Below are 16,629 nucleotides of genomic sequence, written 5' to 3'. Positions count from 1 at the left end.
ACTCAATAGTCAACCGCAAACCCACTTATTTCTTCAGTACTGATAGTTCACTACTGGATTTGCTAATCACTGATACTCCTATATCGGTAGGGGAGACTGAGGAGACTTGTTCCCCCCATATTTGCTCGGAATCAAAAACATTTTTCTTCTAGCATATTTTTCCAAAACTACTCCTGGACAAACGACTATATTTTGGCTACAAGTGATTTTGATTGTACATTGCATTATTTTTTAACGGCTGATGGTTTGTTTTCAGTCCTTCAGAAATCTTTTAGGCGATTCCGAAAAATCTCAATAACTTTGTGAAAATTGAACCAAATCGTGTCAAAATTTCACAGCACATAGTTTAAATAAAATACTTTCAACTTATTTATCCAAATAAGGCTGTTGGTAGTATATTTTAATTAATTCAGCTTAGTATACACAACAGTGACATGGGGAGACTTGCCCACCCAGCAATTTGGTTGCTATATCGAAATTGCAACTGAAATAGTCACACATATATAGCACCAAAGAAATTGTATTCAATGCACGAAACAGGCATATACATACGAAAGTAGAGGCCATACCGAAACATATATACGATTACTGCGATTCCATCCAACATAATTAACGATTTCTCGAAAAATTTCTACGATTTCGCCGATTTTATCCGTCTAAATATACGATTATGCATGATCTTATTACGATTGAGAGTACCAATATACGACTCAAGATTTTCAAATAAAAAAAACAATTGGTGTTCAATGGAAATCGAACTTAGGTCCTTTGATTGAGTTCTGCGCGTCATCTCTATTGGCTATATTGCCAAGTTGAAAATAGAGAGTTCAAAGTGAATGGCATGAAACGAATTAAAATTAGCATGACACGGTGCGAGACTTGTGGTGGGAGCGTTGTTTTTGTGCATTGAGTGGCACCAAAAGTGGTGCCCTGCAAGCGGCCCGTTGTTGGAATCTATATCACTTATTGAAAGCCATCTGCTAGTATGAAAACCTATATATTTTGTTGAAATTATTGCTACCATGGTTGGAATGTGTCAACAACAAAAATACAAATTTGTGATAAATACCTTTTTTCTTTTTCTTCATCATACAAATATGTAAACAAAACCATTTACGATTTTCGAGATTGAGATTCGACTATTAAAAGTGCAGTAACAATCATATGCGACTGTAAAAATGAATATACGATTTCTACGATTTCATTTACTTCGTATACGACGCAAGTGTGACGCAAACGATCAATATACAACATTGTTATAGTTGTATACGACTTCACCGATTTTCATCATACCTTTAGGTAGCAAGCTCGATTTAGCAGCTTCATATACGATGTAAAGCGACGATTTTCACGATTGAATGAAATCTTATATACAATGCTAGCGAACTTGCAGCTTGACACTAAGAATGTTTATTTTTTTCACGATTCTATCCGATTTTGTGCGATCCTACCGATAGTATCTCGCACCTTTTATGATCGGAGACGACTATATGAAACAAAATCGCAATTGAAATTTAATTTGGCATGAAATGCGATTTTACGCAATCATTGTCAACAAATATACATATTATTATACAATTGTTGTGGACGGAGATTACCTTTCGGAGATCTTTTTAGCAGACTCACCAATGTTCCCGGTAGAATCAGCTCAAAGCTGTAAATTTATTGTTTAAGAATAGATGCCTAATATAAAAACAATTCGTACTCACAATTGGTCTCCTTACTAGGCAATTCGAATCCTGTATATCGGTACAAATTAGGGCTCATATAGGGTAATATAGAATGATCTGTAACTCTAATAGGAAATTAAGTTAGAATTTGGCAATTAAATAATATAATTCTTAATTCACTTTTCAATTCTGCGTATACAATTCAGCATCCAAACAATGATTTGCAAATTCTAACTATCACGGTCTCTGACAAATCATAGCGATCGACTCACACATTCGTACCTAAACGCCAAAGCTTCCGGGGGGCGCTCCGATGGACGAAGTTGTCGCAACATCCTCCCCCTCGTGTCGTGCGGACACTGGTTCGACGACACCATATCCGCTGCGTTCACGAAGCCCCCCGCTATCTTCATCACCATGACCATCCTGTTGCACATCCTTGGGATCTTTGACATCCAAAACGGCCAGCTTGCAAACTGCTCTTCTCTTCAACACCCCTGTAGAGGTATTCACGTCCACCAGACGTACTGCTCCATCCTTGCCGGGATAGGTTCGGCTCACCCGTCCACGTATCCATTGGTTCCGCATCTTCCCGTCGACTATAACAACCAACGCTCCTTCCTTGATAGGCGTCACGTGATTGAACCATTTAGATCGGCGAGATATTACTGGCAAATACTCGGAGATCCAGCGACTCCAGAAAGCGTCCAACTTCTGTTGAATGAGGTCCCAACTGTTCTTCAATGCTTTTCGTTCACACGCTGGTGCTTTGATCGGTTGCCGCACTCCAGTAGAGCTAAGCATCATAAAATGATTAGGAGTCAACGACTCCTGCTCATCGCTGTCAACAGGCAAAAAGGTTAAAGGGCGCGAGTTGACCATATGCTCCGCTTCTGCCAACAGTGTCATGAAAGACTCGTCGTCCAATTTCCTTGATTCCGGTAGGGTTCCCAGTGCGGTCTTCACGGATCGGACCATGCGCTCCCAGCATCCGCCCATGTGTGGAGCTGAGGGAGGGTTGAATCGCCACTGGGTATTGGTGTCCGTGAATGTGCTGCTCAAGCTAACGTTGATGTTCCGCAACTCATCTTCCAACTCTCTACTCGCGCCGATGAAATTCGTCCCGTTATCCGTATAGACTTCTTGTGGTGCTCCTCTGCGAGCGATGAACCGCCTAACTGCTTTCTTACAAGAATCGGTAGAAAGTGAATGCACTACCTCCATGTGTATAGCCCGTACGGTTAGGCAAGTGAATATCGCTACCCACCGTTTGACTGCACTACGACCGATCTTCACTAGGTAGGGCCCGAAGTAGTCTATGCCCACAAATGTGAAGGGTCTAACAAATGGTGTAACGCGGGGCCGAGGCAGTTGACTCATCTTCGGGACAGCAGGGACGGCTTTGTAAACGCGGCACCACTGGCAACGTTTCGCAACTGATCTGACGCACGATCTTAGCTTCGGGACGAAAAACTTCTGACGCACTTCGTTCACGACCGTTTCATTGTTGGCGTGACGAAACTTTCGGTGATACCAGTCCAGTAGCAAATCCGTAATCGGGTGTCCTTTAGGTAGAATTACTGGGTACTTGGTGTCGTAGTGTACGTAATCTGCGGCTGCGATTCTACCATCAACACGGATCAATCCATGCTCATCCAACACAGGAGGAAGATTTGCCAACGAACTGCTTCGACCTAACGATTGTTGGTTTTCAGGTGTTGACTGCTTGTTGTGTGTCAATATAGCGACCTCATCCGGGTAACCATCTGATTGAGCGAGCCGCCAGAGACACCTTTCCGCACTCCGCAAATCTTCACCGCTGACACTCCATGCACCTTCGGAAGGCCTTCTTCCAATTCGTTGTAGAAGCCTATTACAAAACCCGTAGACATACGCCATGCTCCGTAACAGCCTTTCGTATTTTGAGAATCGCGAAATATCAATCATGGGAACTGACAAAAAATGACTGCACACGTAAGCTGGTCTCAATTCCTCTGACGTTTCTTCAATCATCACGAACTTGTCCTTTGGCCAATGATTCTTCTCTTCGTACAGAAAGGCGGGCCCTCGCATCCATCGGCTGTCGGAGTTACAATTCGGTCCTTTTCCCCACTTGGTGGCTTCATCTGCAACATTGATCTTCGTTCCCAACCATCGCCACTCTTCAGTTTTCGATAAGCTCAAAATCTCATTCACCCGAAACGCAACGTACTGCCGGTATCGACGGGTGTCAGACTTGATCCATGAGACGACAGTGCTGGAATCACTCCAAAAGTAGGTGCGTGTTACCTTTATGGAATGGCCATCCTCGATGGTCTTGCGCAGACGTGCTCCAATTACGGCTGCCTGCAATTCTAGTCGTGGGACGGAAACTAGTTGGAGTGGAGCTACCTTCGTTTTAAAGGCAACTAACGCACATCGTATCTGCCCTCGATCTCGAACACGGAAGTAAGCTGCGGACGAGTATGCTTGTGCACTCCCATCCACGAATACGTGAAGCTCCAGGGTATCGAAACAGGTAGGATCGTAACCCCGAAAGTAACTTCGAGGGATGCGAACGTTGTTCAACTCCTTCAGCATCTGCAGCCAAAGCTTCCAGCGCGAGAACAGATCTTCGGAAATCTGCTCATCCCAATCCATTTTAGCTCTCCACACGTCTTGCAGAAGTATTTTTCCTTGGATCACTAGTGAGCCCACTAGCCCCAAGGGGTCGTAAATCTTCATAACAAAGCTCAGCATCGTACGTTTAGTCGGCGCAACCTCACTTTCCGGGTCTCCTTGAAGATTAATCGTGAAGCAGAACACATCGTCACCTGGAATCCACGATATTCCAAGCACACGCTCGAAAGCGCTCTGACTGTTCATCGAAAGACTTTTCACTGCGGCTGGATTAGCTTCTCCGATTGCTTCCAGAACCGATGTCCGATTAGATACCCAATTGCGTATGCGGAAGCCCGCTTTGCTGTGGACTTCAGCAACTTCTAACGCTAGCTCGACGGCTTCTTCTTCAGTGTCGACGCTATCAAGATAGTCGTCGACGTAGTGCTTGTTTTTGATCGCCGAAGCTGCTCTTGGGTACTGAGCCTCATGCTCCGTTGCGTTGAGATTCTTCACGTACTGTGATTGGGCCGGGGAACACGTCGCTCCGAAGATAGCAACATCGGACGCCATCGTCACCATAGGTTCGTTCGAGTGATTGCGGTAAACAAACAATAGCGCGCTCCTGTCCTCCTTTCGGATTCCAACTTGCAGAAACATTTCTTGTATGTCGCCGGAAAAGGCAACTTCTCGCTCACGGAACTTGAACGTAACAGACAGCTGCGGAGTTAAAAGATCAGGTCCTTTCAGCAGCATCGAATTCAGCGATGATCCGTCAACTTTTGCCGCCGCGTCCCAAATGATGCGTACCTTCCCGGGTTTGTTCGGGTTCAACACGACGCCTAATGGAAGATACCAAACACGTCTGGGGTCGAAACTTGCCATTTCTTCATCAGTAACTCGGTGAATATAGCCCTTGGACTCGTAGTCTGCCACTTGCTGCCTCACACTGTCGTACAACTGCGGATTTTTCTCCAGACGTCTCTCCAAGCATTTCAACCGACGCTCAGCCATTGGTCTACTATCCGGGAACTTGACGACATCTTGCTTCCAAAGTAATCCGGTCTCGAACTTTCCGCTACCCGTTCTAACTGTTGTTTTTTGTAGGATTTGGCGTGCTCGTTGATCCTCGTTGCCCTCCAAGTTGGGTGCTACGGCAACTCCAAGGCTTTCCACGGAGAAAAATTCCCGTACGTAATCATGCAGGTCACGATCGGACGTTTCCGTGCAAATGTGCATCTGACGGTGCTGGAACTGTTCTTCTCCCCCTCGTACACGGCCGCAGATGACCCATCCTACTCGCGTCCTTGCAGCGATCGGTTCTCCCTCTGTTCCTTCCCGAATCTTCGTTGTTGTTAGTAGGTGCGAATTGCTTAATCCAGTGGTCCTCAGGCTTACTGTCTACGCGGGCCACAATTGAATTTCACAAGAAGGTTGCGGGCCGCAGGACATTTCAGAATTTATTTCGATCAAATTTTAATAAAGTTTCAGGATTTAACTTCGACATACAAGTCCTTAATATTCCACAGAATAAAATTTCAGAGTCGAACTTTTTTGAGCATAATGATTTTGCAGATGAAAATGGTTTTCAAAGTTCATTATACCGATTTAAAATAGCTTTTTGTTTATTTATCTTTTGCTTGGGAATTAATTCTTTACTTCTTAAAATGGCTTTATTGCTATTAGTTGTTGCAATCTCTGATATATATCACAATCAGATCGCGGGCCGCACTAAACCTGCTCGAGGGCCGCATGCGGCCCGCGGGCCGCAGTTTGGTGATCACTGGCTTAATCCAATCAACAATCCAGGAACGGCCTTGCGGAAACTCTTCACGGGAAGATGACGCAGATGCTTGAACTCCTCCGTCAGCTGTTCAAAGTTCAACGATTGCTCAGGCAGACCTAGGTTTTCAACGGTGTATACTTCTGACAAGTTGAAGCGCCTTTGACTTCCGGGCTCCGAAATACTGAAGGTTTCCAGAGCCGTTGTCGCAATCTGCTTATTTATTCCACTTGTCCAATGGATGCACAAGGAATGCGGCTTCCCATTCATCCCCAACTCATTCGCAATGGTCTGCTCTAGAAGGGTTGCCGAGGAACCGTCGTCCAAGAATGCGTACGTGTTCACGACGCCATTCTTTCCATACAACGTCACTGGTAGGATTTTGAACAACGTTGGTGAAACGGGCTGACGATGAATAGTAACAGTAGCGTCGGTGGAGTTCACAACCTGCCTCTTGGATGGCTCATAGTGAAGTAAGCGATGGTGACGTTTCTGGCAACTGTTGATCCCGCAAAGCTCGCCTTCGCATGGCCAGCGAGTATGCGACACTAGGCATCTCCTACACAGTTTATTGTCTTTGACAAAGTTCCACCGTCCATCTACTGAAAGTTTCTTGAAGGCTGTGCATTCCGCAGTAGTGTGTCCATCAGCGCTACATAATGGACAACACTTGCTTCCTTCGGCGATCTTTCCTCTAGAATCCTGGGCCTGTTCTCGTCGATTGCTAGCTACTGATTTGTAGGATGGTTTTGATTCCTTGCGCTCGTACGTAGCATGAGCATTCACGAACGCTTTATCCTTTATCTTCACCTTTTCTTCCTGCGTAGACTTTGCCGGAGTGCAGAAGTTTGTAACTCCACTGGTAGCGGTTGTGACCTTCCTCATATACTCGCTGAACCCGTTCAGGTCAACCAGTGGTAGAGTTTCCTGATGAAGCGCCCAGCTGAATTTGATATTTGCCGGAAGCTTGTCCACGAGCTCTTGCAGGAGGATAGGGTTGGAAAGATGGTTCTCCATTCCCACCGCCTTTAGGTGTCCACACAGGTTCTGCACAGCCAAACCGAACTGAATTAACGTCTCCAGTCTCTCTGCTTTCGGTGCGGGTGTACTCCGAACTTTCGCTACTAGATTGTGGACTATCTGCTCAGGTCTTCCATATAACGTCTGGAGGGTTGATATGACCTGCGGCACGGTAGATGGATGGAGGAGAAAACTACTGACAGCTTCCTTCGCAGCTCCTTTTAGTGATCTTTGCAAACGCAGCAAGTTTTCTGAAGATGAATAGCCACACGCCTCGGTAGAATGGTTGTAGCTACTGATAAAAAGCGGCCATTCTATGGGGTCACCACCAAATACTGGCAACTCTCGTGATATCACCTGCCTTGCTGCCATTTGATGAGGTGTAGGCCCCTGCGCCACCGGTTGAGGGTAGGCCGGCCCGAAAAGGTTGAAACCAGCTGGATCGTTTACATTAAAGCCTGACTGTCTTACTGTATCGCCAATAGGAGGCCCTAACTGGGAAGTTACAAATGGTGTATAGGGGGGCCCTACTCTCCTGTACTGATTAGCGACACTTGGACAAGGTGTCAGTCGACTCGGATCACCATCGTGTATTTGGCTTGTGTCGTTTTGCTCGATTTGAGAACTACTTACCGGAGCTGCCGGTGGGTTAGTACTCACTAGGGGGACTTGCTGATGAACTATCTCTGGAGGTGTTCCGAACTCTGCCGCGACTGGTGCCTTCCCGCTATGCAGACGCAGTAACTCCAGCTGCTCAGTCAGTTGCTGTTCCTTCGCCAGAAATGATTGTTTCTCCTCATCTCGCTTGGCCTTTTCCTGTGTGTACTGCTGTTCGTAGAGCTTCAGTCGGTTGACTAAATCCATTTCACGACTTCGCCGCACATCGTTATCCCTTCGGTGTTGTCTCTCTATGTCCTGCTGCTTCTTCAACAGTACTTCAATTTCTTGCATTCGCAGCCTGTCTTGCTCCCGCTGTTCCTCGGAACGCTTCAACAGATCAGCCAACTCCTGTTCGCGCTGATATCGATAATCGTTTACCTCTTCTTGGCGCTGCTGTCCGCGAGCATGCTGTCTCCGCATTTCGCTTGATTCGCGTTGCCACACTGCGTAGGGTAAAGACGGTCCCACTATCTTCTTCACGATCCTCGGACACGCATCTGTTTTTCCCAAATTCGGAACTAGCGAGCATGTAGGGTTCGCTTCTTCGAGGAGACGAATATACGGTTGAATGTTCACTAACGGTAAATTCGGGACACTTTCCGGCCGTTCTACATTTTGTTGCTGACCTCGCTGTTGGAAATCATCTTCGGCACCAGGACTCTCACCAATCGAAATGCTGTCGGTGGTACGCGGAACTGACTCCACTTCCGTTGTTCCAGCTTGATCCCGCTGAAGACCAACCTCCGCCACTCTGCTCATTTCCATAGGAGTTGACGAACCAACAGGCCCTGCAGGTCCAGTCGCTGGGACCTGTTGAAGAATTGATTGGTTTGACCCGACGGTGGGTAAATCGGACATTTGGTTGTTGAACCAAGCTTCCACTTTCTGCCTACTGCTTGCTTGACTTCGGCTGCTGCGGCTACTCCGTATACTAAACACCTCTTCGTCCTGCTGGCGAAGCAGCTCATGCTTCCGAGCCAAGAACTCCTTCTCGCGTTCCAACTTTTCGTCAATTGCCTTTTCGACAAGCAACCTCTCTTCTTCCAAACGTTGTAGTTCCCGAGCAATCTGAGCTCTTTTTGAACTGGCAGCACTCGAACGCCCGGTACGCGAGCTGGCGGGAGGAGGTGGATCCTTTGCTTTGCATTTACCGCAAACGAAATCGCTAGATTGTGCCGTAACTGTATCCACTTTCGCACACGAGAAATGGTACCAATGCTTGCAATTTCCGCATCGTACCATGTACAACTCAGTATTTTTGTACTTTTTTAAGCCAATTTTTCTAGCGTAACATTTGAAAAAGGCGCAAGTGAATCTTTAATTTTCTCCCACCACCGGATCTAGTATGACAAAAACTGCATTTTAACAAATTTTGGAGAGGGTGTTTTTTTGTTTTGCGTTTTAACCCTTCAGCGCGCGCGCTGTTTTAAAAAGTACAACACTACCAAAAAACCTCGCTTTTGGTATACAGCGCGAGCGCGGTGCAGTTTCGGTTGCTTGATGGCGCGCGTCCTGGAAGGTTAAATGTGATTTGACTATGACCGTATTTTAGGCATCAAATTCACGAAAAATGACATCCATAATGTCCGAGTTCAACATCTACTCGTGTTTCAAGATCACTTATCTTAAACATTCGAGTAGCGATGAACCCAATGTTGTCTTTTTTGTTTTGTTTTGTTCCTTTGTGTAAGTGAGCAAAAATATAAAACAAATTCCCTATAGTTTTTCGATTTCTTAATTCATCAGATATATGCATCTGGTGATCGTATGCAAATTTTAAATTGAATTGTGGACCGTCCAGTTTTATATGTTTGACATATATTATGAAAGGCCTTTGATCCTAGGATAGGATGCGACACGTAGTCAGTCAATTTGAGACCAATTTGCTGTCAAACGGAGACCAGTCGCTGATTGGTCGAAATTGATATCCGTTTGCTGCGATCATATCGCTTTGTTGTTGGCTTGGCCGTGTTGCTAGTTTGTAGGTTTAGCATTTGATACCAATATTTAAAATCATTGTATTTTTTTATTCAAGCCTTATCGCCTCAAATATGTCAGCATTCAAAAGCAAATCAACCTAATGTGACTCCCATGGCTTGGCACCGGTTAAAACCATTGATTTGGTGCAAAATCAATTGATTTTTTGATAGATTTCATCATAATTGAAAGAGCTTGCGTTTGAAAGCAATTTTAGTAGCAAGTTACGCTATTGCAATTGCAAATAGTGCTTTACGGTGCGAAATATGCATCAAAACTTCAATCGTTAAAGTTAAATAGTTTTAAAGATTTGGAATAAAGAAAAGTGGCAGCACTTGATTTTGATCGTTGACGAAATTGACTGACTACGTGTCGCATCCTATCCTAGGATCAAAGGCCTTCCATAATACAGGTATTCTTCGATATAACGTACCCTCGATATAGCGTACCCTCGATATAGCGAATTCGATATAACGTACATTTTGCTTCGATATAACGTACAACATTGAAAAATTTTATTTTTCCCACGAATAACCCTTAGATAAACTACGAAATCACTCAAATTAATGTTTTGTTGCAGCATTAGCTTTGTTACCCAGAATTAGCGCAATTTGGGGAAAAATTTAGTGTACGTTATATCGAAGCAAAATGTACGTTATATCGAAGCACAAAAAACGAAATGACTTTTTCGTCAAAACTCAAGTTTTTCATTATTGGTTTTGTGAATTTCACCGAAATCATTATTTGGGATTAATTTCACGTCGAATACATCAATACTAGCATAAAAAATATTAAATTTTTCTCTGCTTCGATATAACGTACACTTCGATATAACGTACAAAGAGAAAACTTTTTTGTACGTTATATCGAAGAGTACCTGTATATGTCAAACATATAAAACTGGACGGTCCACAATTCAATTTAAAATTTGCATACGATCACCAGATGCATATATCTGATGAATTAAGAAATCGAAAAACTATAGGGAATTTGTTTTATATTTTTGCTCACTTACACAAAGGAACAAAACAAAACAAAAAAGACAACATTGGGTTCATCGCTACTCGAATGTTTAAGATAAGTGATCTTGAAACACGAGTAGATGTTGAACTCGGACATTATGGATGTCATTTTTCGTGAATTTGATGCCTAAAATACGGCCATAGTCAAATCACATTTAAAACGCAAAACAAAAAAAACACCCTCTCCAAAATTTGTTAAAATGCAGTTTTTGTCATACTAGATCCGGTGGTGGGAGAAAATTAAAGATTCACTTGCGCCTTTTTCAAATGTTACGCTAGAAAAATTGGCTTAAAAAAGTACAAAAATACTTATATCTTTTGATAGAAACATCGTACAGCTTTGATGTCTTCTGACGAAATGTGTATTTTGGCAATATGTACAATTGCTCTGAACATAGTAGGCTTGAAAAAATGATAGTTTTTGACATATGACAAAAAAAAACGATTTCGGACTTTTTATTTCTTCAATAAGTTATATCTCTTCAGATTGAAGAGATAGAAAAAACTGCTCTTCGAGAAAGTTGTCGGGGTTTTTACCTTCTTCAACTTTGCAGAACATTTTATTTCGATATCTTTTGAAATAAAAAAGTTAGGTGCTGAAATATGAAGTATTTTAAGATTTGGCGTTTAGGACACTTTTGCATATAACGCGGCTTGGACTCACGAGCAAATGTCTAGAAGACATGAAGACTCTATCTTGGATGGTTTTTGAGTTATTAATTTTTTCCACTTAATGTTGGTCCTCGGACCATTGTGCAATGTTCCCGGTAGAATCAGCTCAACGCTGTAAATTTATTGTTTAAGAATAGATGCCTAATATAAAAACAATTCGTACTCACAATTGGTCTCCTTACTAGGCAATTCGAATCCTGTATATCGGTACAAATTAGGGCTCATATAGGGTAATATAGAATGATCTGTAACTCTAATAGGAAATTAAGTTAGAATTTGGCAATTAAATAATATAATTCTTAATTCACTTTTCAATTCTGCGTATACAATTCAGCATCCAAACAATGATTTGCAAATTCTAACTATCACGGTCTCTGACAAATCATAGCGATCGACTCACACATTCGTACCTAAACGCCAAAGCTTCCGGGGGGCGCTCCGATGGACGAAGTTGTCGCAACAACAATTCTGATTCAATATATGAAAATATACGATTTTTTCCACACAATGATTTACGACATGTGGTTGGCTGGGTGATCCCTCGAGGATTTCACACACATTATACACGTGAAAAATAAAATTCTATTCGGAAGCCCCTATTTACTTGTAATTCTGGTCTATTCAACGATAAAATGTGTCAGATAATTTTAACTTTAGTACAAACCATCAAAAGAGGGATCAAGTCTCCCCATTTTGAAAATACGGCATATCCTTAAAAATTTAAGGAAATCTTACAATTTCAAACATTCCTTATTCATCGAAAATACAAGAAAACTCTAAAAGAAAATGAATAGGAAGACTCTGGAATTATTTTCCCTTTAAATAAACCATGTGCTCAAAGGGGGATCAAGTGTCACCCATTTTTGAAAAATACATCATAAGACATGTCTCCATAAAAACACAGTTTTGAAAACTTTAACAATAATTTAAAGGCATTCTGTTGTGTATTAACTTGCGATAGATGTTTACCTGTCATTTTGTATGGAAATCGGATCTAGTTTTGTGTTTTTTCTTAAAGTTTCAGGTGAATTAAGAAAAAGGCATCAAATCTCCCCAGTCTCCATTGGCGTAACTAGGTCATAGCTCTAGGGGGGGCCAAGGCCATGTCGATATAGATTTTTTATACTGAAAAGATACTTTTCGCCTGAATTGCGTGATTTTTTTCCGAAATGGATTATTCTGGAGGGGGCCAGGCCCCCCCTGGCCACCCCCTATTTACGCCAATGCCAGTCTCCCCTATTGAGATTCAACCAAGTTTCTATGCCAGGTATGTATTTCAAAACACGACCTCATATTCACATCTTTAGATTTCAATCGAAATTCACAGCAGAACGGTTATTGGTGCAGAGACTATTACAATTTTGATGCACATTCACTTCAGTCCGAGTTTCAATCTTTGGATTGGAGTTATTTACAAATTAATGATCCTGATCTTCTGCAAAGTGTTTTGAATACTCGTTTCATTGATTTACATGATAGGTTCTTTCCTTTAAAGTTTAAAAAAATACAAGAAAAATCCATGGTTCAACACAGACATTGAAAGGGTATGATTGATAGAGATTTGTCATATCCCAAGTAACCAAAAGTTCCGCTTCCATTCACAAAATGCACTTTCAAGTTCCGCGAAGTTCAGATAAAGTTCCAAACGGAACTTTCTGGCTGCTTAAGAGGCTAACGATGAGCCTTGCTGGAACTTGGGTCACAAGTTCCGGCAAGGCTAATTGTTAGCCTCTTAAGCAGCCAGAAAGTTCCATTCGGAACTTTATCTGAACTTCGCGGAACTTCAAAGCTGCTTAAGATGCTATGTCGGAACTTTGTCGGAACTTTCAAGTTCATAGAAATTCAGTCCAGTAGCATTGTGTTTCAATGAAGATTAAATTTATTTCTTTTACAGAAAACAACTGTTTAAGCGTACACGAATAAAAGACAAATATGAATGTATCAAATCAATGTATTCATAGGCTTGAGCAAAAAAAAAAAAAATTGCCGCCTATCGGATTCGAACCGACAGTCGCTGCGTGAGAGCTCTACGCTCTACCACAGTACTACAGCTACGATTGAGTGGACAGGAGGTAAAGTCTGACTTGAATCGATTTCCTGTCGGCAGCTAGTTTTGCACATTTGTAGAGTAGTGAAGTTAGCTTGACTTTGTTAAGTGTCTTCAGCAGCGCAGCGGTAAGTCGGCAGGCTATCACGCAGGAGGATCTAGTTCAAATCTACATAGCAGCGACATATGTAAGAATATAATTATCAGTAGCAATTTCCAGACGTGAATCACAAACCCCCACCAACAGGGTGTGATTCTGAAAAACACATTTTTGTTTCTGCATGAATTTTGACAAAGTTCTGTCAGAAGCTGCTTAGAAGGCTATCCAGCGTGCTTATGTGAACTTTCAAGTTCCAAAATTACTTAAAAATGAAGCTGCTTAGAAGGCTAATGAGCGACCTCGAACAAGCTGCTTAGCTTATAAAGTATCCTTTTATCTGAACTTTTGGTTACTTGGGATCGTAATTGGAAAAGAACTAAAAGTAGTCAACACAGAGCAATTTACAATCGGTTGAGAAATCGCGTTAATTTTCTCATAACTAGAGCCAAATGTGACTATGACAGGAGAAGGCTTAATTTGATCTTACCGGCGAAGCAATTATGGGGTAATGTGAAAAGCTTAGGGTTGCCTAGCCGACACTCTTTGTCACCGAATTGCGATCATTCCTCCAATGCCATCAATGATTATTTTTGTTCTAATTTCGCGATTGATAACAGTGAAGGCTCGTATGTTCGAGGGGTGTCGCCTGGTTTTGAGTTCAGGGAAGTACGTGATGCTGAAATAATGCTGATTGGAAACGTACAAAGGTCATTCCCTTGCCTAAAAAAACAGGGGGTGAGTCTATTACAAATCTCAGACCAATAAGCTTGCTTAGTTCAACCGCGAAGGTATTCGAAAAAGTAATAAGGGATCAAATTTCAGATTTCATTGATTCGATGAATTCCGTTTTCAATCTGGCTTTAGAAAGCGACAAAATACTAAAACTGCGCTCAAATATTAGGGTTCATGACGATGTTGCGCGGGCAGTGGATAAGAATGGAATAACAGTGTTGCTTCTAATCGATTTCGCAAAAGCTTTCCATAGCGTCGTACATAGAAAACTCGTCAACAAACTAAGTTCTACCTTTAGATTTAGTTCTTCAGCAGCATTATCTCTCGGATAGATCTCAAGCTGTTGTTGGTAATGGTGTATTATCTGTTTTTAAACCTATAAAATCTGGAGTTCCTCAGGGATCGGTTCTCGGCCCACTTCTTTTCTCTCTATTCATGATCTGCATTCTGTACTTGATTTCTGTTCTGACCATGTTTTTGCAGATGATGTACAAGTGTACTTAACGGAGCAATTGACATTCCTAATATCAATTGGCTTCTTAAACGGTGTTGAGATAATTCGATATTCTGAATCTGCATGTCAAACTGAGCCGAAATCCAAATTTTCATGTATTTTGGAGTCCAGGAACCTATTTAAAAATCAATTTGAAGTTTGTACTGGGCGGAGCTGTCAAACAGTTGCCCAGCTGTCAAAAGGTGATTTAAAAAAATCTCTTTAAAAAGCTGAAAAAAATCACAGTGACTCAGAAAAAGGTGCTCTTTCGTATAAAATCAAAAAATCAATACATTTTTCAAAATTTAAAAACCCAATTAAACCACGATATGCAGAAGATTTTACAATGGTCACAGGATAATTTTTTGCCAATAAACCCAACTAAGACGAAAGCACTACTTTTACATAAATTAAAATCGCCACCTGAGACTCCTCTACTATTCATTGATGGGGTCCAAGTTGAGTTTGTTAATAAAGCTAATAATCTGGCGGAGACGAACCAGCCTCGGGCTGAAAGTCTCGATAATAAAGCTATCCACTTATCCGCGAGCGGTAATGGCGGCGGCGGGCACAGCTAACCGATTCGAATTTTGACGTTTCTTGGGGATCGCAATCGGTTGGCGCCACCGATCGGTGGGTGAAGGGGTGAGGAGGAGACTGAAACTGTTTTGACTTTCCCCCATGAAACGTCAAAATCTGAACCGGTTGGTTATGCCCGCCGCCGCCATCACCGCACGCGGATAAGTGGATAAAAAAAATAATAATAATCTGGGAGTGATCATTAAAAGTTCTCTTGAGTGGGATGGCCATATAAATTCACAATGTGCTAAAATATACGGCTCCCTTAAACGTTTAAATCTGACCACTAGACATCTGGATCGACCAGTTCTTCAAGAAAGTCACGGAAAAAACGATATTTTTCGAAAATTTAAGGTAAATGTCACGGACTACCTTCGAAAAATGCCAATGATATTCACGGTAACCCAAAACTTTTGATCGATGACATCAAGGATTAATTTACTTAATAACTTTTTTTTTCTAGATTTTTTAGCTAAGTTCTGTAAAAAGCAGTTGAAAGCTAATAGAAAATGGGTTATATTACCGCTCTCATCTTAAAATTTGGTCGACCCAATTTCCAGCGACACTGCCGTAAGTTTATATTCATTTCTTAGAAAATTTGGCAACTTTGGGTTAAGTTTACATTCAAAATTTTTTGTAAAACTTTCTTTTAAATCATGTTCAAAGTTTCTTTGACTTATTATTTTTTGAATGAAACCTAGGGTTTTGAAATCGGACGCAAATTGGCGAAGATGTGGTCCTAAAAAATGACATGTTTTTGAGGGGGTGACCCCAAACTTTTGATCGGGAGTGTATGTGCTTAAACCTGCTGTTGACGCGTTTCGTCCTGACGAACGCAATGCAACCTTGGTTGTCTTCACGAATCGTCGTATGCTTGTCCTGTTGTTCACCGAGATCCACCAATAGTTGCCTCAGCCAGATCGCTTCCTGGTATGCCTCGCCGAGGGCAACATATTCCGCCTCCATAGACGAAAGTGTTACGCTGGCTTGCCCTCGACTTGTCCACGAAATCGTTCCGCCGCAAAACATGAACGCAAATCCGGAGGTCACCCTACGACTGGTCACGTCACCAGTCCAGTCGGCGTCCGAAAAACCTTCTACCTTCTGATCTTCGCCACCTAGACTGTAGTCGATTGTGCCCTTGAGATACCTCAAGACTATCTTCGCCGCTACCCAATCTCGTTCCGTGGGTGCAGCGAATTTTCAACAAAACGGCCGCGCTGTTGGCTATGCCCGGGCGAGCCACTACAGCGAGGTAGAGTAGACTTCCGACGAC

The 16,629-nt window shown here is 42.5% G+C and overlaps 1 protein-coding gene across 1 annotated transcript; it reads right to left on the bottom strand.

The window, feature by feature from the left end:
* Nucleotides 1–1,952: 1,952 nt before the first annotated feature.
* Nucleotides 1,953–5,507, bottom strand: LOC134288259 (uncharacterized). The gene has a single exon (XM_062852539.1). It carries the CDS (start codon nucleotides 5,505–5,507, stop codon nucleotides 1,953–1,955), a length of 3,555 nt encoding a protein of 1,184 aa, XP_062708523.1.
* Nucleotides 5,508–16,629: the final 11,122 nt, after the last annotated feature.

Source organism: Aedes albopictus, chromosome 1 (genome assembly GCF_035046485.1).
Source record: "Aedes albopictus strain Foshan chromosome 1, AalbF5, whole genome shotgun sequence".
Classification (NCBI taxonomy): Eukaryota; Metazoa; Arthropoda; class Insecta; order Diptera; family Culicidae; genus Aedes; species Aedes albopictus.
Note: the sequence above shows the minus strand (reverse complement) of the source record. Positions and strands in the feature narration are given on the sequence as shown.

Coding starts and splice junctions, on each gene's coding strand:
- LOC134288259 (XM_062852539.1), bottom strand. CDS start 5,507: ATGCACATTTGCACGGAAACGTCCGATCGTGACCTGCATGATTACGTA.